The sequence below is a fragment of the Peromyscus eremicus genome, chromosome 4 (genome assembly GCF_949786415.1).
Source record: "Peromyscus eremicus chromosome 4, PerEre_H2_v1, whole genome shotgun sequence".
NCBI lineage: Eukaryota > Metazoa > Chordata > Mammalia > Rodentia > Cricetidae > Peromyscus > Peromyscus eremicus.
In genome coordinates this window covers 31,375,490-31,401,712 of record NC_081419.1, presented here as the reverse complement: position 1 = coordinate 31,401,712, position 26,223 = coordinate 31,375,490, and the positions used below count along the sequence as shown (strand labels likewise).

The following is a 26,223-nucleotide window of genomic DNA, read 5'->3' as shown; positions in this document are numbered from 1 at the left end:
ATAATTTGGACATGACATTAAAAGTCCATCTCAAAGCAAAGGCCAGCTCATCTTCAGCAGGCCTCTGACTCAGGACTGAAATGGGACTGTCCACTCACAGCACGTAGTTGACATTTAACTGGCTGAGCTAGTAAGCCTCTTGTCGATAACGCGTGAGGAAGAACAAAAGACGAAACCTGGAAGGAAAGAGGCAGAATTATTCTCTGCGGAAGCTATGCTAACCGTGCAAGAGAGCCAAAGAGCCCACTACCGAGTGAGCAAGATTCAGTCACGTGACTAGCTACACATTTCAAAAGAGGGGTATGATAAATGCCATCAGATCCCAGAAATCACCTGTGGGTAGAATAAGTATGACCATAAAAAAAGGGAGGGGGCTGCCTAATACAATCTTTCCAACTTGGAACCTCACATTTATTTTCAGAAAGATAATAAATCTGGTTTGGGGATTTAGCTCAGTGGTAGAGCGCTTGCCTAGCAAGCGCAAGGCCCTGGGTTCGATCCTCAGCTCCAAAAAAAAAAAAAAAAAAAAAAAAGATAATAAATCTTTGGGAGGAGATGAGCCAGTTGGGCAAAGGTTCCTCACCATGTTTTGAGCTCTGTCAGTCCTGATGCAGTGAGCTACATGGGGCTGAATTTTCTGGAACTTGGGGGGACAGTGCACCTGTAGGGCACTCGTGGGTGTCTTGGGGGTTTGAGATCCAGTATCAGTGTCACAGTGTAGATCACTCTTGGGGAATTTCTTCCGCACAGCGAAGATGCTTCTTCCATTCACTTCATAGTCATTTCTGGCCGAAGAGTTCTGGAATGGCAATCACATGTGCTTGTTTTCGTATAATCAATTTCTCTTCTGAAAATACTAGGACCCTATTATTAATACCACGATAGCAGAATCAGTACAGTATTCAAAGTTAGGCTAAAAGAAAAGGCATTAGCTTTGGAGAGGATGAAAATGGTTCACACTGTAGAAAGAGAGAATCAAATACCTCCTTGGAATGCAAATCACAATGTACATTTTCTTTCCATGGGATACTATTATTATTATAACTGATAAAGTCTGCTATTCCCAGCTGCTTCCATCAGGTAGACAGGATGGATTTTGCAGGGTAATGGGATGTGATTTTATGGTTAGCAAAGCAAACTCAGCTTAAAGGTACTCTAACTATATGGGTAAAATAGAGTGGGTTTTTTTCTTTAGTTAGATAGGTAAGTTGAGAATTTCATAAATTTGGGAATTTGTCCATGTTCTCAAAGTTATTAGATGAAGAAATTAGATTTTGTGCCTGGATTTGTTTGTTTCAGTTCATTGAAAAAAATGTATTTGATCACATAAACAAAAAAGAATAAAAATGTACCAGGAGGTAGTGGTGCACACCTTTAATCCCAGCACTCAAGAGGCAGAGGCAGGTGGATCTCTGTGAGTTCGAGGCCAGCCTGGTGTACAGAGAGAGAGTTCCTGGATAGCCAGTGATACACACAGAGAAACCATGTCTTGAAAAAACGAAAACAAACAAACAGAGAGAATAAAAATGTTATATGACAATAAATAAGCAAAGCTAAAGACAAAAGTAAGATTAAAAGTAATATGGTGACTTGTTTACATGAAGTATGCTGTAGAATAATATATTTAAATATGGAACACAATTTTTTCTCTTTATAGAAAGCAAGTCAGTTGTTAAACTAAGCCCACCCAAAGATATATATATATATATATATATATATATATATATATATATATATGCCCACCAAATTCACACACAAATAAGCTTAAATGAAAATTCAACCAACACTTAACCAAGTATAAAATTCACCTAAGGACTCACTTTTTAGATATGCAAAAATTATGATATTATCAATAGTTACGACACTATCACAGAGTCCCTGTGCTGACTGGTGGGATTTTTAAATTATGCATTTAAATTACTATTATTTCTGAGTCTTTCTACCATAGTCAATATAGTATGTAGCCATTAAAATATACATGATACATATATGTCGCAGGCACTTACTAGCCAGGCGCCACCGTTTTTGACATGTACCATTCTCTGGGAATGCAGAGAAGCACGTGATACTCTGAACCGTCCTTCGCTGTAATCTTTTCTGATAGTTCCATCCATCTGACTTTAAAATAGAAAATGAAGACCTTGGAGGGAGTGACAAATTACTACTTTATTTCACTTGTTTCTAACAACAAAAAGATAGTTTTCACATTCAGAAGATCTGATGTTCTTGAACAATATGCACTATCAGTCCTAGACAAGTGAAAAGGCTATCCTGGAAAGAAAAACTCAAAAACGTAAAACGTCTGTAATCGTAAAACTAGCAAAGTTGAGCTAAAGAGCCTTGCTAACAGTCCGTTAGCATCTACCTTGTCCCAATGCTGTCTATACACTGACACTAAGAAAGGGACATTGAAATAGGCCCTGGACAACCCGGTGGAGGCTGTGATTTGAGTGAACAAGAAAGAAGCGCCTTTGACTCCAGGTCTTTGGCTCTGAACAATGATGTAGATTAAAAAAAATTATTTTTACCTCTTGTACCTTTTCTCCTCTTCAGAAACTCTACCGTGAGGGCTGGGATGAAGTCAAGATGAGCTGTGATGTCCGGCTGGATGCCATCCCTATCCAGGCTGCCAAGGCCTCCAGGGAGATTGCTAGTGATGTAAGTGGGCCTTTTGTGCCTTCAGGGTTTTTTTCCAGCAGATTCTCTGTGTGCCTCAGAGGCCCCACTGTGACCCATCTGCTCTGCTCTTTTCTCTCCAGTACAAGTACAAGCTTGACCACGAGAAGCAGAAGGGACACTACGTGGGCACCCTCACAGCCAGGGATGACAACAAGATCCGGTGGGCCCTCATAGCCGGCAAGATTCAGAACGAAAGGGAGTACAGGCTCCAGTGGGCCAAGTGGAAGACCAAGTTCCAAAGCCCTGTGGACATGCTTTCCATCCTGCATTCTAAAAAATGCCAGACGCTGGTCAGCGACATTGATTATCGCAATTATCTACACGAGTGGACGTGCATGCCTGACCAGAACGATGTCATTCAGGCCAAGAAAGCCTATGAGCTGCAGAGCGATGTGAGTGGGCTGCCCTGTATCATTTCCCTATGACACCCAGAAAGTTCATGACATTACACGCCTTTGTCACAATCACATGTCTTTACGTGGCCAAGAGTTTGATAGTAGTTAGGCCTTTCAGTATGGTATCAGAATCAGCAATGCCAGGAAGACTCCCAACTTCATGTGAAGAAATAAATTGCAGTGTAAATGAGTGTAGGTCTTGATGGAAGGTCAGAAAAAACGATGTTGGGAAATCAGGTATGTGGTAGCACACATCTGTAATCCTACCAGTTGGGTGTCAGAGGCAAGAGGATTGCTGCAAATTCAAGGCCAGCATGGTCTAAATAGAGAGATCCAGACCAGTACAAAGGCCACGTAGTTAGATCCTGCTGAGGGGAGGAAGAAGATGACAATGAATTACTACGGAAAATTATTGTCTATAGCATTGATACATGTTTTCAACTGAACAAGTATTTAGAGATCTTGAATTAAGTTGTCAAAATTTCAAATCAGGAGACTTTTTGCAAGTCTAAGATTTCCCGTTTCTCTTGAAAATTCTGAACATGCATCTCTATAAAGACACTGCCGCTTGGCCACTGTAACCTGCAGCTGAATTGAGGTTAATTCATATTAAATAGAAAAAGAATGTCCTCCAGCTGCAACTACCCAGCCTGGCTGCTTTTACTACATCCCCTGCCTGTCTGCTTGAGGACATCTCCCCTTGCTTTTACACTGTTCACATTGTGTTTCCTCATCAGACCAATGGGCTCCAAGAATTAGACTTACTAAATTACTTCTGGCCTTCTTTTCACAGGCTGTTTACAAGGCTGACTTGGAATGGTTGCGTGGAATTGGGTGGATGCCAAATGATTCTGTCTCTGTCAATCATGCCAAACATGCTGCAGATATCTTCAGTGAGGTACTCCAAGACTTTGCCCAGCCATGCTACACATTTCCTTAGGAAATGAGCAAAAGACACAGCCAAAATGCAATCACCTTAGGTCAGCATTTTAACTGGTTTTGATTGCTGAGATTTAAGCCAGACATTTTCCAAAATGAACTACTGCTATCATGCTTTGGGACCACATCCCTAACAGCATCCAACATACACCCTGATGCATGGGATAGCACAAATAGAAGTTTTCTTTTGTGAACAATTTCAATAACCTGGAAGAAGTTTGTCCAATTGGAAAAATGGAATATTATAAGTAATGATGAGACCTTGGGAGATGAGCAACCTGCTAATTTAAAATCTGTGAGGCCCTGAATTAAAACCCCAATATTGAAAACTTATAGGTAGTATAATAAGACAAACTGGTTGTTTAAAAAACATAATGCTAAATTTCCAAGAAAGTGCCTTTCACTGATGGTGCTTTATTCCTCTAAAAGAGAAGGATCGTTAATTTAGTGTCTCTCAGCTCACACATCCAGGGACTATGACTGACATGTTTCTCTTTTTCTCATAGAAAAAATACCGCACAAAAATAGAAAGCCTCAACTTTACTCCCGTGGATGACAGAGTGGACTATGTGACAGCGAAACAAAGCACTGAGATCCGAGACGATGTAAGTGTGCAGCTGCTGTAAAATCATACAGCTGTGCGAAGACCGTCGCCAGAACTTTCCTGCCTCCTGCCATCATTGAACTGAATTTCATTGCCAGAATTATTGATGCTAGCTATGCTTAGACAACAGAGAGATTTCTGAACATCAAGTAATTCTCCCTAATGCCTCTCACTTTTAGATTAAATATCGGAAAGATTGGAATGCCATGAAATCAAAGTATACGCTTACAGAAACCCCGCTGCTGCACACTGCCCAGGAGGCTGCGCGGATCCTGGACCAGGTACAGATTTTTTGCACATGCCTAGTGCTTGGAGATGGACAAACCATAATGGGTCTGTAGGAGAGTTACATACATGACCTCATCTTCCTCTGATCACTGCTCATTTAACCTTGTTGTGGTTCTTTGTCTTTAGTACCTCTACAAGGAGGGCTGGGAGAAACAGAAGGCCACGGGTTACATACTGCCACCAGATGCTGTACCCTTCGTTCACGCCCATCATTCCGGTGATGTTCAGAGTGAGGTAATTATCCCAGTACAACTGTACCCTGCAGAAGCTGGACCTTGCCTGGAAGGGATGAGGGATGTGAGGGATGTGAAACGCAGATGCCAGCTTGAGGATGCTCCATCTCAGCTTGCTAGGCCTGCCTGTGCTTGCTGAGGGCTGAAATACTCCCTCCCTTTGGGGTCTTTTTACTTGGGTTTTGGGCTTGATTTTGGTTTATTTTTGTGTTTTGGTTTTCCTTGTATCTTCTGTATACCTCTATAAAATCTGCAGGCTCCCAAATAAAGAAATTGCCGCAATTAGAGAACAAGGATATGGGGTTTTTTTTTTTCTATTTAGAATGGCTATCTCAGCCAGGTGTTTACTGCACAAGCCTATATTACAGAACTTAAGAGGTGGAGGCAGGAGGATCAGGAGTTCAAGGCCAACTTCAACTCTGTATGAAGGCCAGCCTCCACTTGGTGAGCTAAGAAACTGGCAAAAACAATAACAATAGCAAGACTACACTAGCCGTTTCTTCGTATCTATTTATTTCAGTGGTATTTATTTCTATTTCAGTGGGTTTTGTTATCTCAGAATAGAGGTGTCCAACAAAAAGCCAGGGGCCGAAGCTGTTGCTGTTCCTTCATCAGCCCTGCATTATGCTGTGTGCTTGTCAAAGCTGATAGGTTCTGTATTCCACCTCTCCCCAGCTGAAATACAAAGCTGAACATGTGAAGCAGAAAGGACACTATGTTGGTGTTCCCACAATGAGAGACGATCCCAAGCTGGTTTGGTTTGAGCATGCAGGCCAGATTCAGAATGACAGGCTCTACAAGGAGGACTACCACAAGTCCAAGGCCAAAATCAATATACCTGCTGACATGGTGTCAGTTGTGGCTGCCAAGGAGGGGCAGAACCTTGTCAGTGATGTTGATTACCGTCATTACCTACGCCAATGGACGTGCCATCCTGACCAGAATGATGTCATTCAAGCAAGAATTGCCTATGACCTTCAGAGTGACGTAAGTGACTGTCATTTCCTGTTATCTAGACTATGCCACACACTGTGAGAATAATAGGCAGCATTCCATCTTTGTCACTTTAGACCATCAGCATTTAGTTTGTCCCTAGAAAGGAGTAATGCCGGAGACTGAGCTGAGATTTTAGAAATCATGGTAATAGACGTAGACCAAGGAAAGCTTCCTTACTCCTCAAGAGACTTAAGTAGCTGCTTATAAGGGAGTCAAAGTTGAGAGAGAGAGAGAGAGAGAGAGAGAGAGAGAGAGAGAGAGAGAGAGAGAGAGAGAGAGAGAGAGAGAGAGAGAGAGAGAGAGAGAGAGAGAGAGAGAGAGAGAGAGAGAGAGAGAGAGAGAGAGAGAGAGAGAGAGAACTATAAGCTGCATGAACCCGGTATCCCTCAGGAAGATAATATGACACAGGCCACCTCACACTGAAGCCTGAGGTGAGCACTCTGCACACTCCCAGCCTTCTGTAGGGAGGACCAGAACATGCTTCGAGTCCTATCTCAGATTCAGAAGAGTAACTCAGCATAGTCTCTTCATCATTACCAGATGAGAAGAGAGAATGCCTCATTGGTTGCTACAAAGTGACGGATGCCCAACTTTAATCAGCCATTCTTCTTCATTTTGTCTGAAGAGGACTGGAAAATCCAAGAGCTAGGGTTGGGGAGAAGGTAGTGATGGGAACAGATAGCCTTGTCAAGATTGGAGGAGATGCCTCCCCATTCCCTAGACTTTCATGAGCACAGACATGTACACTTTCCTTCATTTAGTCCAGGTAGTTAGTGTGAGATACCCTGTCTATCTGAAACTGCAGCCTCTTCTGTAAACCTTTCCTTAGGGCAACAACTTATTCTTAACTCCAGCAACACTTCAGTGATCTCTCTCTCTCACAGCACTTCACCTGAAACTGATCCCTTTAAGGCACTGAACTCAGGGCCTTGTGCAATCACAGGTTCAAGAAATATTACCAGCCAGACCATGGCTGAATGAATGAGACAACAGCCGCTAAAGAGAAATCCGTCGTAATCTTCTGAAAGACTGTCTGGAATCCTCTGTGGTTATCCTGTGTCACTTACAGCCCCTTCCATCCCTCCTCTCCCCTCAGAATGTCTACAAAGCTGACCTGGAATGGCTCCGAGGTATTGGCTGGATCCCGCTGGATTCTGTAGAACATGTGAGGGTTACAAAGAACCAGGAAATGGTGAATCAGGTATGAAGAGCCTTTTGGATTTTTGACCTAATGCCTACTTTCCTTACCTGCCACATAGGGATGGGATGCCCTATGGGGACAGAGCTATCTTAATTTATCTCTATTCATTTCAGATAAAATATAAGAAAGATGCTCTTAACAACTATCCCAACTTTACAAGTGTGGTGGACCCTCCGGAGATTGTTTTAGCCAAGATTAACTCAGTCAATCAAAGTGATGTAAGTTCCTGTCATGTATGTTGAAGTGCTAGGACTGAGAAGCTAAGTGTTATTGATTGTCTTACTTCTAGATCATTGATAATTAAAAATTGAGAGAGGGATAAATTGTAAGATAATCTTTGGCATTGGTACATACTGCATCCACTTTTAGATATCTTGGCCAGTTAGCTAAAAAGAACTGAAATTCAATCAATTGGTTAGTTTTTACATATAAATGTAGGTTATTATGTCTTCAGGTATGTATTAGGAAATTTTAAATATATGTTTAGACTAACTAAAGGTTTCTTTTCCTCTTTTTAGGTGAAATATAAAGAAACATTTAATAAAGCAAAGGGCAAGTACATATTCTCTCCAGACACACCACACATCTCCCACTCGAAAGACATGGGGAAACTCTACAGCACTGTGAGTCCTATTTTATGTATGAACTTGTTTCCTAATTATGATCTTGTCTTGTCAGTATTCATATTCTTGACTAGTTTTGTAAACTGGTGAACTTGGAGGGTGACCAGTTGTCTCAATTGCTTATAGCAACACAAATAAATAGGTAATAGTGTAGCACATGTTGTCAGGCTCTGGAGACACAGCACAAAGGATGGAGCAGGTACCAAAAGGAAAACAAAAAACACAGAGGAGAATACATTCCTCCTTAACAATCCTACACACAGAGTTCCAGCCAGCAAATGGAAGGCTTGTACTTCCTAATTTAATTCAACTAATTCAAAGAAGTAGGAGTGTCTGTGTGTGTGTGTGTCTGTGTGTGTGTGTCTCTATGTGTGTGTGTCTGTGTGTGTACTAATACAGAACAATGCTTGGTGAGTCTTTATGTGCAAATTTTTCATCATTTTTTTTCAAGAAGTATAAACATAATCAACTGTTATAAAGTGCTTCCGTTTGTAGATTTAATCAAATAACTTCTCAGTTCTAAGTTAGGCACTCTAATGACGACAAATAAAGGTTTCATCCTTGCCTTGAACATAAATGTTCTACCCCAACTTTAGCGATTGTTTGGGTGCTATCTGAATATAGTTGAATGTAATTCTGTTAACACATGTTTCTTTGTTCCAGATACTATACAAGGGAGCATGGGAGGGAACCAAGGCCTATGGCTACACCCTGGATGAGCGGTACATTCCAATTGTCGGAGCCAAGCATGCCGACCTGGTGAACAGTGAGGTCAGTTGGACTGTTTCCTCTCCTAGGATTAGAGTCTTTACTGGGGAACAAGAAGCTGGTTAGAAAACTCCAGCAATTCTCAATGTTGAACCCACTTTTTCAGCTGAAATACAAGGAAACCTATGAGAAGCAGAAGGGTCACTACCTGGCTGGAAAAGAAATCAGTGAGTTCCCCGGGGTGGTCCACTGCCTGGATTTCCAGCAGATGCGGAGTGCGGTAAGCCAGTGCTTGCTTCCCTGTGATGTGTACAACTTCAGTGCGTCTGCCCATTTATAGCCTTCCTGTGACTCAGGATTAGCTGGGGGAGAGAGTGGGGGGTGGAGGATCATCTTTCAGATTTTTTCACCCTCGCCTGTGGACCTTGGCTGTGGACATTGTCCCCCACTTCTTTTAACCAAGCATACAATAAGGGCTTTAAATTGGCAAAAGGGAAAAACAAATTTCCTGTTGACATTGCATTTTAGAGGGACAGTAAGAACATTTTCAAAATTTTGAATGTTATTTTAAACATTATTCTATGTGTACTGATCTACATTGGAAATAAGACTAAAGAATAATTGGTCTGGATAACTTAAGTTTTAATCCCTTAAGAATTTTTGTCTTTAAAACCATCCTTAGCTGAACTACAGAAGAGATTACGAGGACACCAAAGCAAATGTGCACATCCCCAATGACATGATGAACCACGTGCTGGTGAAACACTGCCAGTACATCCTCAGTGACCTGGAGTACCGGAACTATCTTCACCAGTGGACATCGCTTCCGGAGGAGCCCAATGTTGTCCGTGCCCGCAATGCCCAGGAGATCTTAAGTGATGTATGATGCCCTTTCTGTGCTTTGACCTAGCTTACAGACTTCATCTGTCCCTGCTTAATCTTCTATGGGGCAATTTCTCCTGTTCATAGACCCAGAGACTTTCCACACTAAGTGGCATGGGGTAACCTCTCTTCATGTAAGAATCCCCTTTGAGCTGTAGGGCTCCTGTGTTGAATATTAAATCTGTTTAGCGCTAGACTCAGACTTAGGCACTGCACCCCTCTGAGACATCGTTCCAGGAAGTAGCTTTCAGCTGGTTGAAGGTCAAGGAGGAGTAAGAAACCATCCAAGTGACCAATGGTAAATTCTGAATCCCGGCCACATTTCATGTTTCTTCTTTGTTGCAGAATGTATATAAAGATGACTTGAATTGGCTGAAAGGCATTGGCTGCTATGTGTGGGATACACCCCAGATCCTCCATGCCAAGAAGTCATATGACCTCCAGAGTCAGGTGAGCCAGTCTCCCTAGAAGGGCCAACCATCAAGATGGCATCATAGTACACGGTAGCATCAGTAGGCTGCTGGCCAGGCTGTATCTAAGCTCTGACTGAGAGCTTGCTGTAAAGGTACATGATCTAGGGTAACTAATAATCTAAGGTAACTGGCCACAATAAAACCTCTTGTGGTGACCTGCTCTGGTATGAGTCTGTCATATGACTGAAGGCCATGCACATTTATAACAGGAGGTTACAGAGAAAGGGGTTGTTGGATGGTGAACTATTCATAGGCATCTCTATCTTGGCCAGATTGACTTGCAGAACATAGGAAGTAAGGCGTGCTTTGACAGCAGGTGCATATGTTTTGAAGGGAAAACTCATTATCTGGGGCATGTCCCAGCATGTGGCTGAGCTGCGACTGGGCAGGTCGGATGGACTATTGGCACTGAAGGCTGCTACTGTGAGGGCTGGAAGATGGCACGGAGGAGGTCACAAAATGAGGGAAGACAACCTCCCAGAGATCGAGACCTCTATCTCGGCCTAGGATTGCTGCTGCTCAGTTTGGCTGCTGCACCAAGTCTGTGAACCACAGAGTGGCGGCAGCCTGCTTCTTACATTAAAGCAGAAACCCAGAAGTAAAGAGACGGCTCAGTTGCTACAGACAGCTGACTCTGTTCTTTACCATCTTGGGTGACTTTTTTTTGTCTTTCTTCATAGCTACAATACACGGCAGCAAGTAAAGACAATCTCCAGAACTATAACCTGGTCACAGACACGCCAGTTTATGTGACTGCTCTTCAGAGCGGTATCAATGCCAGTGAGGTATGATGTCCTTGTCCTCTCTTGTAGGGCAAGCCCTTTCTTGTCTTTAGAGGTCTTCCAGCCGCAGGGATGCAGAAGTCATTCTTTTTTGTCTGCAGGTGAAATACAAAGAGAATTATCACCAGATTAAGGACAAGTATACCACGGTGCTAGAGACTGCCGATTATGACAGAACCAAGAACCTGAAGAGTCTGTACAGCAGTGTGAGTTGTCATTTCCTCCTACTTAGACACTGTCCTTGCCCTTCAGAGGTGGTTCTGAAAAAATAAGTCAAGATAAAACTTTTCTGTAAAGATTTGCCCAGTTTTCCCTGGACTGCCAAGTTCCCACTTTACCTATAAATTCTCACTATACAATTATACCTCGAATTGAAAAGATGCTCTGGGGTTGGCAACGCCCATCTGAGACACAGGAAAACAAGAAAAACAAGGTGTGGGAGCTAACGGGAACACAGTGCCTGTGTTCACTATATTTCATTTAACCTTTTTAGAACATATACAAGGAGGCCTGGGATAAGGTGAAAGCCACCAGCTATAACCTGCCAACCAGCACCTTGTCCCTGACACATGCCAAGAACCAGAAGCACCTGGCCAGCCATGTAAGTCAAGTGCAAGTATCATAGCTTCCCCTCCCCTCTGCTCTCCACATACTGAGAATTCCTTCAGGCTTTTCCAGTGTTACCCAGAAGCATCTCACCACCCCCAGAGGTGTCTGGCAGACACTTCCAGTAGCTGGGCATCGGAGTCTATACTCACGGCCTCCTCTCAGGGGCCTGCAGACCCTGGAGAGTCGCACATACCAGCCAGGAGGACACAGATAGTCTTTCAGGCTCCCTGTGTACAGATAACATGGACAGAGGGCCTCTGCTTCAGCCAGCAGTGCAGAGAGAAAGCAGACCCAAAACACCATGAGCATGGGGAGTTTCCAGCCAGGCCTGGTGGCTCACGACTATACGTCCAGCCTGGGGGAGACTGCGGCAGGAAGACTGCTGTGAGTTCAAGGCCAGTCTAGCCTCCATAGTGGGCTTCAGTCTCCACTGGACTACAGAGTAATACCCTGCCTCAAAAAACAAAGCCCCAAATAAGCTGCTTTGATAGAATTAGGTGAGATTGGTACAAAGCCAAGCTGGTGAGTGTGGTAACTGTAACTGGTTATCACACCATTACCAAATAGGCAGATGTGGCTGAGGAGCATGCCTCTCATTTGGATTTGTGAATACACTTTACAGAGCCCAGTGGAGGCCCTTCTTTTTCTGTTGCAGAGGCTTGGCAAAATATTGTTGGAATGAGGGGTGAGGGGCATAGGATAATTAAGGATTCCAACATTAGCTGAAAATAATTTTAAGGGGAAAAGAGTTTCTTTGAATGGTAACTTTTCATAGTTGAGGGATAGATCAGCTCAAAGAGACTGGAATATTCTGTTCTGGAAGATTCCAGTGGGAATTCTGTTTGACTTCTAGTTGATGAAGCAGCTCCCCATTTCCTCTTTGAGAGTGGCTTTCTGGGTCCTGAGGGCATGGGTGTTGCTCCTGTGCACTGGGAGGTTGCCTCTTACCTTTGCCTCATCTCTCGCTTGGGAAGCTGCAGAGTGTTGACTGATGGGTGGCACAAACTAAAAACTGAAGGCTGGCTGCGCTACCTTTTCAAATACCTGGAGAAACTGAAATTCAAGAAGTATCACCCTCAACCACAGGCCATTACACTTTTGTTTGTTTTGTTTCTGTTTTTCAAGACAGGGTTTCTCTGTGTAGCTTTGGAGCCTGTCCAGGAACCGGTGGCACTATTTTGGAAGTTGAGACTTAGCTGGAAGAAGTCTGTAGCCCAGGCTGGCCTTGAACTCACAGAGATCCGCCTGCCTCTGCCTCCCAAATGCTGGGATTAAAGGCGTGTGCCACCACCACCCAGCCCATTACACTTCTTAACAACAAAAATTCTAAGCATAGTCTGAACCTTTCCCACAGGAGAGCAAGAAAGATAAAGCCACATTATTTAACAATTGCCTACCACAAGCTGGGGGTGTGGCTCAGTAGTAGACTATTTGCCTAGCATGTTCAAGGCCCTGGGTTTGATCCTCATCATTACAAACATTTTAACCAACTAAAGTTGGTTAAATCCTAAAAATAAGATGTAGTAGCAGCAGTATTTGATGTGGGCACTTAAAAACAGTACAGTTTTATAGCATTGTCCAGTATAAAAGTACTTTCAGATGTGGCCCGATTGTAGCTTCACAATGGTCCTGTGCTGGCTCTGGTGTCTTCGTGTGGGTACAGAAGTGAGCACTGGGAAGTGGTCCAGCCTCCAAGCCCCACCCCACATTACCTGAATCTTGGAGACAGGACCCTTCCATTGACTCATGCTTTTCTTTTTAAACAGTAAGTCTTTACTCTTCATGTTTTAGCTTTTCTACTTGTTCTCTGTAGATCAAATACCGAGAAGAATATGAAAAGTTCAAAGCTCTTTACACATTACCAAAAAGTGTTGAAGATGATCCAAACACAGCACGGTGTCTCCGCGTGGGCAAGCTTAACATTGATGTAAGTACCCGAGAAGGCTTCTATGGAAACAGAAGCTGAATCAAATGGTCACGTGTTATCAATCAGAGCGCTTTCTGTGGAACCTGGCATGTGGCACTGGTTGTACATATAGACAGGAGCTAAGTATTATCTCAGCCCATGCTTTAGAAGACCGGTCTGGAGGTTGGAGAGATAAGAATACTTGCTGCTCTTAGCGAGGACCCAAGTTGAGTTCTCAGATCCCATGTCAGGCAACTCACAGCTGCCTGGAACTCTAGCTCCAGGGGCCCCACATGCATGTGACATACGCTTACTCGTACACTCACACAGACACATACATACAAATAAAAATAGATCTTTTAAAAATATCCTGGTATTAATCTACACAAAATGCAAGAAAATTCCAGCCTCCACCCCACCCCCATTTCTTGCTCTGAACTCGAGAAGACAGACATTCCATGATGTTGCCGCAGTCTTCCTGGTGACTGGGTTGCAACTTGACTTTCACAGCGCCTGTACAGATCAGTGTACGAAAAGAACAAGATGAAAATCCACATTGTGCCCGACATGGTGGAGATGGTCACTGCCAAGGATTCGCAGAAGAAAGTCAGCGAGATCGACTACCGCCTGCACCTCCATGAATGGATTTGCCACCCCGACTTACAAGTCAACAGTCACGTCAGAAAAGTGACAGACCAGATCAGCGATGTAAGCCCATTGCTTAGAAGGACCCCATAGTTACCCCACCATCCGCACCCTCCCACCCTGATGAGAAGCAAGCCCACGTGTGTATCCGCATTGGCCTTTGTCCCTCTTGCCTTCCTGTCCATGAGTCTGAGGGGTTTGGGAGCAGGGCCGAGCAGCTCTCTGTGGCCTCTCAGCCTCGCTGCCCAACAGCTTTTGCTTTTCATTCCCTCCCCAGTGTCAGCTGGGTCTAGGGCACACCTATTCTTTGGTAGTCAAGGAATGGTCAGATATTTTTTTTTTTTTCTAATCCTGTGCATCTACTGAAACTCCCTAGATTGTGTACAAGGATGACCTCACCTGGCTGAAGGGTATTGGTTGCTACGTCTGGGACACTCCTGAAATTCTCCATGCAAAACATGCTTATGATCTACGCAATGACGTGAGTGCCTTTGGTTTGTTGGTATATGCACATCTCTACACAATCTAGAGTCAAGGAAACAATGTTTCAGATGAGAACAGTGCCGTGGCCCAGTTGTGATTTAAGTCTTGTTGAAGACGGCTGAGCTGGAGAAAGAGGCTATAAACAGAGTAGTTGTTGCTCAGCAACACATTTAGCATTTCTATCAAACAACCTGATGCAGCTCTGCCATGCTCCTCTGTGGAGAAGTAACTCCAAGTTCTCCTCTCCATCTTTTAAATTTTGAATATATTAATGAGCACATAATTTTTATTATAGGAAAAACTCATCTGTTATGGTAATCAATTGGATTTATTTATAAGGTACAGGGAAATTTGCCACACACAGTAATACAACAGGATTTCAGCCAGAGCTTTCTGAGGAGGGCAGCCATCACACCTTCTAGGTAACTCTAAAGGCCCCTACGATTGTAAACACTGGTGGTGTGGGTTGTTATAAAATTCAGATCCATCCTCTGCACATTGTTGATGGGTGTGACTCTCAAGCCCTCTGTAAAATCTTGCGCTATCTGGTGCAGTAGATGTCCCAGCATAGGCTTGCTTGATTCTTCTTGGCAGATCAAGTATAAAGCTCACGTGCAGAAGACCAGGAATGACTACAAGCTGGTGACTGACACACCCGTCTACGTCCAGGCTGTCAAGAGTGGGAAGCAGCTCAGTGATGTAAGCCCTCCCTGGGGAAGTGCTTATGGGTAGCAATGAAGATGGGCATGGCTCAACCGATGACTGGGCAGCACCAGCCTTTCCAACGAGGGACTAGACTTGGTGCCTTAGAAAGTGCTTGTAAAGCCCGCTTGCCCTAACATCTGAAGTGTCAGTAGTTTGCATGGGAAAAGCTGTGAGTGAGCTGCGTTTGTGAAGTGTGTTGTTGCTAGAGCATCCAATGGTGCTTTTCATGCTATACTGTGTGTCGTGAGAGGCATTTATGTCTCCCTATCTAGGCCTTCTAGTAATTAGAGCCCATTGGTAGAACTAGAAAGAAGTGAGCTGTGATGTTAAGGCTGTGGGTTGGATCCCGCTTCTGCCACATAATCCAAGCCTGGGAAAAGCATATAACTCCACCGAGGCTCAGCATCTTCATGTGTAAAATGAATTGTGTACACATTCCCTGTCATGCCTGAGAGTAGGCAGAGAGCCACCAAGCTGTCCTTGATCAATTAAATGCACAGGTAACAAGTAAATATTAGGTCCCACCAGGGAGGAAGAAGGTTCATACCTGTTATCCTGAACTTTGGAGGAGAAGTGTCCACCCCTGTCTCTGACACCTGAGAGGTGTCATCCATCCACTTTTCAGGGATATCTGCAGCCTTGGTCCCGATTCTACTATATAAAAAGGCACAGTGACATAGCAGTGTGCATTCGTTCCTTTTCTTTCCCTGTGACAGATCCCGCGCAGAAACAATGGGAAGAACTATTTAATTTGTCTTTCAGTCTTAGAGAGTTCATTCCGCAGTTTTTTGGCCCTATGTACTTGGGCAGATACCATAGTGGTAGGAGCATGTGATGAAGGCAAGTTCTGTGCCCTGTGGTAGACAGAAAGGAGAGAAAGGGGTGGGGAAGCAGGCCTATGACAAGAATCTGCCCCCACTGACTGACTTCCTTCAGCTAAGTCTCAACTTCCAAAATAGTGCCACCAGATAGGGTCTAAGTAGTGATGGCGGGGGCAGGGGCTCATATCTATAACACTGAACAAAGGAAGCCTGCTTCGCCCTTCTCAAGGTCTTTAAATAGATAATGGATTTCCATTTGTTCTGTTTCTTTCTAACAATGCTCCCACAGTCTGAACCAACTCACCTTACCTCTCTATACCCAGGCTGTCTACCACTATGACTATGTGCACAGCGTCAGAGGCAAAGTGGCCCCAACTACAAAAACTGTGGATCTGGACCGGGCCCTCCATGCATACAAGCTTCAGAGTGAGGTGGGTGTTGGGAAAGGGAATATTGGAGGAAACTCAGGCCACAGAGCCCCTAGAGGTGTGTTGGCTTATGTATGTATCCTCATTGACTGATTTTGTAAGATATATAGACACTGTTCCACTCAGTGAGTTGGAAACAATAAACAGTATGCCTTGCCTTCCCTCTTGACTAATGGACTCCCCCATCAAGCAGTCAAACAGGTAGTAAATGGGCATGTTGTTGACCAGTATTTGCAAGTCAGAAAGAAGAGAGCTGGTATGGCAATCACCACTCTTAAAAACTTAAAACCACAATGACAGAGTTAAGGCATGTGATTATAAAAGGCTACTCACAGTAAGAGATGAAGGTGGAAGTCACCCAATTGTAAGAGGAAGAACCTGGGCCCTACCTTCACCTCCCTTTCCTATGCTACCTCAGGAAGCTGCTTTGGCTTCAATTTTTACTGCTATTTCCCATTTTGAATATGAGATATCAGTTAATTTTTTCCACTTTAAACACTATTCTTAAGCTTAAAGCTCCCCCTGAGAGTCAGAATAATTAAGACCACAGACAGACCTTTTCTCTACACTCCTTCTCCACCAATATATGCATCTTGACCTCATTCCTTGTCAAACCTGTGCTTGTGCGGGATACAGGAGGTCAATATCAGATGTGCCTCAGAATTATGACTGTCTCAGAGACCATGGGTGGCTTAAGTATCTCCTGAGGGTGGGCTAATGATGGAGGTGGTGCTTGACTGCCCATCTTGTCTGTGTGTCCCGAATTCTTGCTAGATTTCACGAGGTCAGTCAGGTACACATTTGGAAACACTCTATAAGCCATTTCCCTCTTTTGACCTTGCCTTAACTTTTCCTATTGCTTTGATATACTACCCTGGCAAACATAACTTAAGGGAGAAAAGGTGTATTTTGGCTCACAATTCAAGGGTCTATGGCAGGGAAGTCACAGTGGCAAAAGCTTGAAGCAGCTGACCACATCTGTCCACAGTCTGGAAGCAGAGGGAGATGAATATTCCTGCTTAGCTAGCATCCTCCTTTCTATACAGTCCAGGACTCAAACACAGGGTGTGGTGTTGCTCTCCTTCAGGGTATGCCTTCCCATTCCAGGAAACTCAATAATCAAGATAATCTCTCCTGCATAGGTCCAGGGGCCAACCCAATGTAATCCCTCACAGATATGCCTAGAGGCATGTCTCCTAGGAAGTCCCATAGAGGTGACAGTACCAGCCCCTACAAGTCCTGACTGGATTCATGACACTTACAACTGAAGTTCTTGAAATCAATTCAGAGAAACTCTCTGACCAAAAATCTCACAAACTGCATGTGATATGTTTAACTAGATGTTGTTTGATGCTAGAAGACATTTTACTTGCTGTTTTTAATTTGGGCAGAATTTGTACAAGAAAGGCCTGCGCTACCTGCCCACTGGGTACAGACTGCCAGTTGATACTCCACATTTCAATCACACCAAGGACACCCGCTACATGAGCAGCTATGTGAGTATTCTTCATTCTGTTGGGGTCGATATTAGTAATCTATAATCTAACTAATATTAGTAATCTATCTTCATGCTCAAATTATGCCCAGAATGATCAACATGAGGATGGAAAGGGCAGGAGCAGACAGATGGGCACTGGGAATATGAGGGCACTGGTGCCCCTACAGTTCGGTAGTGCCTGCCGAGGACAGTGGGTTACAACAGGATCTCATGGGCACCTTGGCTCGGTGTTCAGGGCTGTCAAGATGCCTCTGTTCCAGCTGGCCCTAGACTAGAAGCATCCCAAGCTCTCCCCATGTCATTTACTGTAAATGCAGTTTCAATGTGTGCTGTGTGCTGTGGGTGTAAACGTAGGAGACGTCACTGTGTGTCCCTTTGAGACGACTTTTTTTTTTAATTTACTTATTTTTATTTTATGTGTATTGGTGTTTTGCCATGGGTGTTGGGTTCCCGGGAACTGGACAGTTGTGAACTGCCATGTGGGTGCTGGGAATTGAACCCAGGTCCTCTGGAAGAGCAATCAGTGCTCTTAACTACTGAGCCATCTGTCCAGCCCCATGCCATCTGTCCAGCCCCAAGACTTCTTACCAAGCTAGTAACCCTGACACTTACCTTGTTTTTTTAACTCTGTGCTAATTCATGGGCAGCCGAGGGCTATCTAGACTCCACTACTTGTAACTTGCCACAGGTTAGCTCTGGCACTTCCCTTTCCTGGGTTTCGTAAGTGCCAGCATAGGACCTGAGACATGTACTCCAGGGGCAATTCTTAGAAAAGTTGTACCATGAGCCACATTGGCTGGAGACCAAGACTCATATCTCTCTCTCTCTCTCTCTCTCTCTCTCTCTCTCTCTCTCTCTCTCTCTCTCTCTCTCATTGATGCTCATCTTCAGAGTCCTGAATTCAACCATGGTGATGACACAGTGCCAACATGGCCCAATAATCCACTTCCAAAGCAGACATTAACAGATTTAAGAATCAAACCTGATAGTTTTATAGATCAATCTATAGGTCATTCATCAATATCAATATTAAAATTATCATCTTGCTCTGTTTTATATTTCCCAATTTTTAGGCCTCTTTGAGACTAAAATAATAAATTTTTCTTGCATTTTGCCTCACTTCCTACAAATAGATTTCACCTGGTAAAGGAAATTTTTTTAACCTTTTCAGACATGTTTTTATCATTCAACTAATAACTTTCAAAGCTTAAGACAACATTAAAATTGTGTCACTGAGACCAGTGAGATAGCTCAGAGGGTAAAAAGTTTGCCATGCAAACCTGACACCAGATTTGACCTCCAAAGCCCAAGGTGGAAGGAGGGAACAGATTCCAGAAAGTGGCCCTCTGACCTCCACATGCATGCCATCCGCATGTACCTGTACCCACAGGCACACATCATGCACATACACACACAGGAATGATAAAGAAATAACATCTACTTTATGTCACTTTTATTTAAATTATGACTAGTTCTTACTCTTGATGCTTAGAGAATGAATTTTAAATCAAGGCACAATCTCTTTTCTAATTGAGAAACACAGAACAATTCTTTGTGTAGCCGTCTCTGATCTCAGTCTGATTTTGTTTTCTCAGTTCAAATACAAAGAAGCCTATGAACACATCAAGGCAAATGGGTACACACTCGGACCCAAGGATGTCCCGTTTGTCCATGTCCGGAGAGTCAACAACGTTACGAGTGAGGTATCGTGAACACTCATTCTCTGGGAAAAATACTGAGTTCAAAATCATGTCTTTATTTGAAATGCACTAAGAATTTCTTGTGTTTCACCTGTAAGCTTACAGACTAGAAGACAGTATGAAGACTCTATTTTGATTCTTGTGTCCCTCGTCATAGAGACTTGGTTCCATAGACTATAATGAAATCTTTTTTTTAAAGAGATAATTTGTTTTGATATTTGTGTTCCTTGTCATACAGACTTGGTTCCATAGACTATGATGAATTTTTTTTCTAGAGAAATAATTTGTTTTGATATTTGTGCTAAATCTTCCATTAGATTATATTTTTGTCTGACTTACAACCCTGACTGATTTCTGTCAGCTGTATTTGTACATCTGCCCTACCAAGCAACCATTTCATGGAATGTCGACCACTTTGCACGTAGAATTCTTCACCAAAATGAAATAAGCATTTTCTCTTATTCTAACCTTAAATCATTTTATAGTCCCAGAATTTCCTCTCTTGGTTCTTTGTGTAAAGTATTCAATTGTTTGTCAGTCAGTAGATGCCCTTGTGTTCCTGCCCTAAACACCTAGCATGGTTTCTCCTTTGCTGCAGAGACTGTATCGAGAATTGTACCATAAACTAAAAGACAAGATACACACAACTCCAGACACACCCGAAATCCGCCAAGTCAAGAAGACACAAGAAGCTGTCAGTGAGGTGAGAACGATGAGAGCAGAAAGGCCATCACCCAGGGAGAATACTGGGGAGCAGACAGGCCATCACCCAGGAAGAATACTGGGGAGCAGACAGGCCATCACCCAGGGAGAATACTGGGGACCAGAAAGGCCATCACCCAGGAAGAATACTGGGGAACAGACAGGCCATCACCCAGGGAGAAATGCTGGCGATTTGCTTTCTATTGTGAGATTCTGTTATTTCTTTTCTTCCTTTAGTTGATCTACAAATCAGACTTCTTCAAGATGCAGGGCCACATGATCTCGCTGCCATACACACCCCAAGTGTTGCACTGTCGCTACGTCGGAGACATCACCAGTGACGTAAGCATCTTGTAGGCTTTTTCTCAAGTAGTCCTATCAAGAAGTAGCCTTGCTTTCAGCATTTAAGATACTCAGATGGCTTCGAAGAGCCTTTTCCATTGCTTATTTCTTAACTGAATGTACAGTTTGGAGGTAAAATTGTGAGGGAACTCCTACTCTAGCCACAAGAAAAGTCATGAGAAAACCAGTAGAGGAACAGGGATGCCACCATGCTTGCTCACTCAGTGATCACCATTCTACATCAGCATAAGATCTTCACCAATTCCTACCATGCAAGTGCCCTGCCTCCCAGGTCATATTAGGTTTCTATCTCCTCCTGGTCCTGGTGGCACTCCCTCTTAGCATCTTCCTACTGCCATTAAAAGAAGAAGAAGAATTCCTTGGATATCTCCTTTCCCTGGTGGGCCAACCCCTAACTGTGTGAGTTTTTCCCTTGACAGGCTAACACAATGCTAGTGCCCTCCCCTCAGCTCAGGGTTAGAGACTTAACTATGGTTTGAATGCAGGCCATAAGTAAGATCATAAGGTACACAAGTTGAGTCAAGATGAAAACTACAGTGCTCCCCCTTATTTGTGGAGGATACCTTCCATAGACATCCCCCCCCCTCTGCAATGGATGCATTAGACCATGGACAGTACCAAACCATGACTATACTGTCATTAATACATACTCAGGGTAAAGTTTAATTTGTGAATCAGGCACAAGACATTAAGCTTAGCAACTAATAATACAGCAGAATTAACATAACAATATGCTAAGATTAAAAAATATTTAAAATGTAAAAACTGCTTTTTTCTGGAATATTCCATTTCATATTTTTTCATTACAGAAAACAGAAACCACAGAAAGCAAAACCGTGACAAGGAGAGCTACTGATAAAGAAGTGTGGCTGTCCTGTGTTTTTGTCCTGTATTTACATTGACTCACAACCAGCTATCTATGTTTGCCCCACAGATTAAATACAAAGAGGACTTGCAGATCTTGAAGGGACTTGGCTGCTTCCTGTATGACACTCCTGACATGGTCCGCTCCCGGCACCTAAGGAAACTCTGGGTGAGGACACACCTTCACAGTAGACAGCTTCCCCACACAACTATCATGCAATCCATTGCTAGTTTCCAGTGGAAGGAAGAGCAGACAGAATCTTAGCCTACATCTACTTTTAAGAGAAGTTTGCCGTCAATCCACTTAAGTAGGTCATGATTTACTTATGGTGATCCATGCCTGATTCATAAAGGTAATGAGCTTAGTTATTTGATAGTTGTTTTTGTTCTTGTCTAGGAAGACTAAGGTGGGGGATCGAGTGGGGGGACAGAGGGTGGACATAATTGGGATTCTTAGTATCCCAGGACACATTCACAGCCTGCTCAGTTTGCATATGCCAGCCATTTGAAAGACATGACATACAGTCCCTTAAATAACTAATCAATTTGTGTTTCTGGTTTTCTTCTTCTAAGTCAAATTACCTGTACACTGATAATGCCAGGAAGATGCGGGACAAGTACAAGGTGGTGCTTGACACCCCAGAATACAGAAAAGTACAGGAGCTGAAGACCCATCTGAGTGAGGTGAGGATGCATCACCTGTCACTACCTGAGAGGTAAACAGGCCAGCTGGACTGAGCTACTCAGAAGAGTCTTAGTTCTTGTCTATGATGGTTGATATTCAATGACGACAGGAAAAGATGTCCCTTCTGCCCGTGACTGTAGAGTGGCCCAATGTCTCTGTAAATCAGTTGACCTCCCGTTGGCTCAATTTATTTATTTATTTTCTCTTTTTGTAGAAAAGGCATTAATATTTGCCCTTCACAACTAAGGCAAGGAAAGAGTTGGCATGATTTCATAGTGTAGACGGTCTTTGTCCTCAACAATTGTCTGCAAACTGAAGTTAACTCAAGTTTTTCTGTCTTGAGTGTGGGACCAAGACTCTAGCAGCAGGATAATTGACTCTTGGAAGGCTTGATAACATCTGCTGTGTTGATGCAGTGGGGATGAGGGAAGCAAGGTTCTGGAGACAAATAATCATAAGCCATCAGGTTAGATCAGTGGTTCTTAACTTAGGGGTCGAATGACCCTTTCATAAGGGTCACCTAAGACCATTGGAAAACACAGATATTTACATTACAATTCATAAGAGCAGCAAAATTACAGTTATGAGGCAGCAATGAAAATAATTTTATGGTTGGGGGTCACCACAACATGAGGAACTGTATTAAAGGGTTGAAGCATTCGGAAGGTTGAGAACCACTGGTTTAGAAGGATTTAGCCTGGTGCAGTAGTAGTAGTACGTCGCCTGCCTTACCCATGAGTAAGCAGTCGGGGCAGCTACAGGCACTGGCTGTGACAGCAAAGCAGACATGACAGTGATGACTTGTTTTGCATCTAGCTGGTGTACAGAGCTGCAGGCAAGAAGCAGAAATCCATCTTCACGTCAGTTCCTGATACTCCTGACCTCCTAAGAGCCAAGCGAGGACAGAAGCTTCAGAGTCAGGTACAGCCTGCTGTTAATGAAAGTTGATTAACCTACCATGCGGCAGTGATGTCTACTTGCCCTTCCTGGGCTGGTAGCTGACATATTTGGTTGTCTTTGGTGTAGCCTGTGTATACTAACATTGCAGTTTTCTTCAGAACCATCATAATTACACTCACGTATTCACAGGCAAAGGATGTCATGTCGTCTTTGCTAAGGGCTGTCTAATTTTGTCCTCAATGATTAGTCATGGGCTCTAAGTAGTAAATTGTAGCTAGAGTTTTCCTGCCTGGCCCAGTCAGGACAAATCTCTACCACCCGCCAGTCCCACAGCCGCTCAGACCCAACCAAGTAAACACAGAGACTTATATTGCTTACAAACTGTATGGCCGTGGCAGGCTTCTTGCTAACTGTTCTTATATCTTAAATTAATCCATTTCTATAAATCTATACCTTGCCATGTGGCTCGTGGCTTACCAGCTGGCAGTGTCTCTCTCTCAGCCTTCCACTTACCAGAATTATTCTCCTCCTTGTCCCGCCTATACTTCCTCCTGCCTGACTACTGGCCAATCAGTGTTTTATTTACTAACCAATCAGAGCAACACATTTGCCATACAGAACATCCCACAGCAGTAAGTAGTGATTGTTTGATCACTTGGAGAATGTGTCTGTTATCCACAGACAAATGAAACTCTATGTCACACATGCAGGCAAAGCTAGGCAGAAAGCATGCTGAAGGATCAATCTTTCAGAATCCTCCTAGTTTTCTCTCAGCATTCTTTATCACATGGCTTTATACTGGACCATACCCAACAGAAGGACTGTTAGTCAACTGATTTGTGGATGTGTGTTTTCAAATGTCACATACAGAGAAACATTCACAAACACATACCCCAACAACAACCTCAAGCAACCAAACACACATAAATAAAGACTCAAAATTAAGAGGACAGATGAAGCTTCATCTCTGACCCTTCCCTGTTCTCTTATTACCTAGTATCTCTATGTTGAGCTTGCCACTAAAGAGAGACCCCATCACCATGCTGGAAACCAGACCACGGCTTTGCAACACGCTAAAGATGTGAAGGACATGGTCAGCGAGGTAAGATGGGGATTCCACACCAGTGTACCCGTTTGCTAAGAAATGCTTCCAAAGCCTTCACCTGCTATTTCTGAGGGGAATTTTATCACTACAAAGTGTGCTCAGCATCACTCACATACAGAAGCTGTACTCTAAGAATGAGATATGCTGTGCCTTTCCCTCAGATCTGTGATTTGGGTGTAAACTGGGGAGGGTTAAAACACAAACTTGGGCTAGTCCCATAGCTCTGCAGGTAAAGCACTTGCAGTACAAACAGCCTGAGTTCAATGTCCAGAACCCACATGAAACTGGATAGAGAACCAACTCCACAAAGTTATCCTCAAACCTCCATGCATGTCACACACACACACACACACACACACACACACACACACACACACACCAGTAATTATAATAAAATTGGAACTTATTTGTCTTTCTGTTCTATTTTTATACCTTAGAAAAAGTACAAGATTCAATATGAGAAGATGAAGGACAAGTATACACCAGTTGCAGATACGCCGATCCTCATCAGAGCCAAGAGGGCTTACTGGAATGCCAGTGATGTGAGCATCCCTTCTCTCTTTCTTTCTCCTGCTGTGACAGGGACAGCTGTGGTGATCTAAGCAACACAAACTGTTCTGTCACAGCCATAGCTCAAAGCCATTGCCCACAGCATGGATCAGGAAAGAACACACACTCACACAGTACCAAGTTCTTAGCCAAGTAGCTAAGAACTGTGTTGAGTGTTGTAAGCTATTCGTTATCTCCTGGGCAACAATATGACCCTTCTTTGTAGTCCTTGGGTGGCATCCTAGAGATACCTGATAATTAATTTACTTAGACATAAAATCATGGTCTTAGATGCAGACAAACATATATTCAACTCAGTTGCCTGCTCTTCAATTCTATATAATTTGTCTAATTTTTCTTATATGTGAAATGGGATGAGAAATGTGGTAATGAAGTAAGACTACACAAGAAAATGTGAATAATGTGTCTATTACACAACTTGTCAAAGCTTAGAAAGTGTTCTCTTCTGTCTCTTTTTTTTTTTTTTTTTTTTTTTTTTTTTTTTTGGTTTTTTTGAGACAGGGTTTCTCTGTGTAGCTTTGCGCCTTTCCTGGAACTCACTTGGTAGCCCAGGCTGGCCTCGAACTCACAGAGATCCGCCTGGCTCTGCCTTCCTAGTGCTGGGATTAAAGGCGTGCGCCACCACCACCCGGCCCTCTTCTGTCTCTTAATTACCTAATATAGTGTATAAGTGCCAGGACATGTGAACACAGAAGCTAGAATCAGAGAGTGACTTTCATTGTCCACATCACCTGTTCAGGGACAAGTCTGCCTTTAACTGGTAACAAGTATACCTTGTCCACTTGAGGGAGGTGGCCAGCTCCTCCTGGCTTTGTGTCTTAGAACTCAACTGCAGATTTGCTATATCTAATACCCCTTAGTGGCTTGGACAACTTAAGATTTACACTCAGCCAAAAGCCCCAGCTAGTACCACATGTCCACAGTATAACTCTGGAGTTCATGGCCACATAAGGTAATTAGTAGCAAAGAGACAATTCTAGTTAGCACTTATGTTGTTCAAATCTAGTTAGTCTTTTAATAAAAATCCCAGAGCCAGATATCAGGATGAAAGCTGAAAGATCAGAGAAGCAGAACACTCAGCCACTGGTTATTACCTCTACAAAGTCCTCAGCCTATAAAGAGTGAGTTCCTGTTTCCTCATGCCTTATATACCTTTCTCTGCCCTGCCATATTACTTCCTGGGATTAAAGGTGTGTATGCTTCCCAAGCAAAGGCACGAGATCTCAAGTGCTGGGATTAAAGGTGTGTGCCGTCACTGCCTGACCTCTATGTTTAATCTAGTGGCTGGCTCTGTCCTCTGATCCTCAGGCAAGTTCATTAGGGTACACAATATATCACCACACACCTAAAATACAAGATGAGAAAACCATAGACTCTCCTCAAAATCTGTCCCTCAGGACCATTTCAGCCTTTGTGTGACATCCCCTGTCTTTATC

General features: G+C 43.4%; 1 protein-coding gene and 1 non-coding gene across 3 annotated transcripts in view; both read left to right on the top strand.

Moving 5' to 3' along the window:
• The window catches only part of Neb (nebulin), a 197,974-nt gene that overhangs the window by 119,349 nt on the left and 52,402 nt on the right, over window positions 1-26,223 (top strand). For both annotated transcript variants that reach the window (XM_059260462.1, XM_059260461.1), the window contains 31 exons: window positions 2,554-2,658; window positions 2,760-3,071; window positions 3,868-3,972; window positions 4,520-4,618; window positions 4,797-4,898; window positions 5,032-5,139; window positions 5,814-6,125; window positions 7,231-7,335; window positions 7,449-7,553; window positions 7,854-7,958; window positions 8,622-8,729; window positions 8,833-8,946; window positions 9,349-9,546; window positions 9,894-9,998; window positions 10,702-10,806; window positions 10,905-11,009; window positions 11,297-11,404; window positions 13,226-13,339; window positions 13,829-14,026; window positions 14,340-14,444; window positions 15,041-15,145; window positions 16,296-16,403; window positions 17,792-17,896; window positions 19,494-19,601; window positions 20,197-20,301; window positions 20,538-20,642; window positions 21,598-21,696; window positions 22,101-22,211; window positions 23,029-23,133; window positions 24,110-24,214; window positions 24,655-24,759. In XM_059260462.1, the coding sequence (XP_059116445.1) occupies window positions 2,554-2,658; window positions 2,760-3,071; window positions 3,868-3,972; window positions 4,520-4,618; window positions 4,797-4,898; window positions 5,032-5,139; window positions 5,814-6,125; window positions 7,231-7,335; window positions 7,449-7,553; window positions 7,854-7,958; window positions 8,622-8,729; window positions 8,833-8,946; window positions 9,349-9,546; window positions 9,894-9,998; window positions 10,702-10,806; window positions 10,905-11,009; window positions 11,297-11,404; window positions 13,226-13,339; window positions 13,829-14,026; window positions 14,340-14,444; window positions 15,041-15,145; window positions 16,296-16,403; window positions 17,792-17,896; window positions 19,494-19,601; window positions 20,197-20,301; window positions 20,538-20,642; window positions 21,598-21,696; window positions 22,101-22,211; window positions 23,029-23,133; window positions 24,110-24,214; window positions 24,655-24,759 (3,879 nt within the window). The remainder of the gene's footprint in view (window positions 1-2,553; window positions 2,659-2,759; window positions 3,072-3,867; window positions 3,973-4,519; window positions 4,619-4,796; window positions 4,899-5,031; window positions 5,140-5,813; window positions 6,126-7,230; window positions 7,336-7,448; window positions 7,554-7,853; window positions 7,959-8,621; window positions 8,730-8,832; window positions 8,947-9,348; window positions 9,547-9,893; window positions 9,999-10,701; window positions 10,807-10,904; window positions 11,010-11,296; window positions 11,405-13,225; window positions 13,340-13,828; window positions 14,027-14,339; window positions 14,445-15,040; window positions 15,146-16,295; window positions 16,404-17,791; window positions 17,897-19,493; window positions 19,602-20,196; window positions 20,302-20,537; window positions 20,643-21,597; window positions 21,697-22,100; window positions 22,212-23,028; window positions 23,134-24,109; window positions 24,215-24,654; window positions 24,760-26,223) is intronic.
• Window positions 439-513, top strand: Trnaa-agc (transfer RNA alanine (anticodon AGC)). Its single transcript has one exon. It is a non-coding gene; the product is annotated as a tRNA-Ala (tRNA).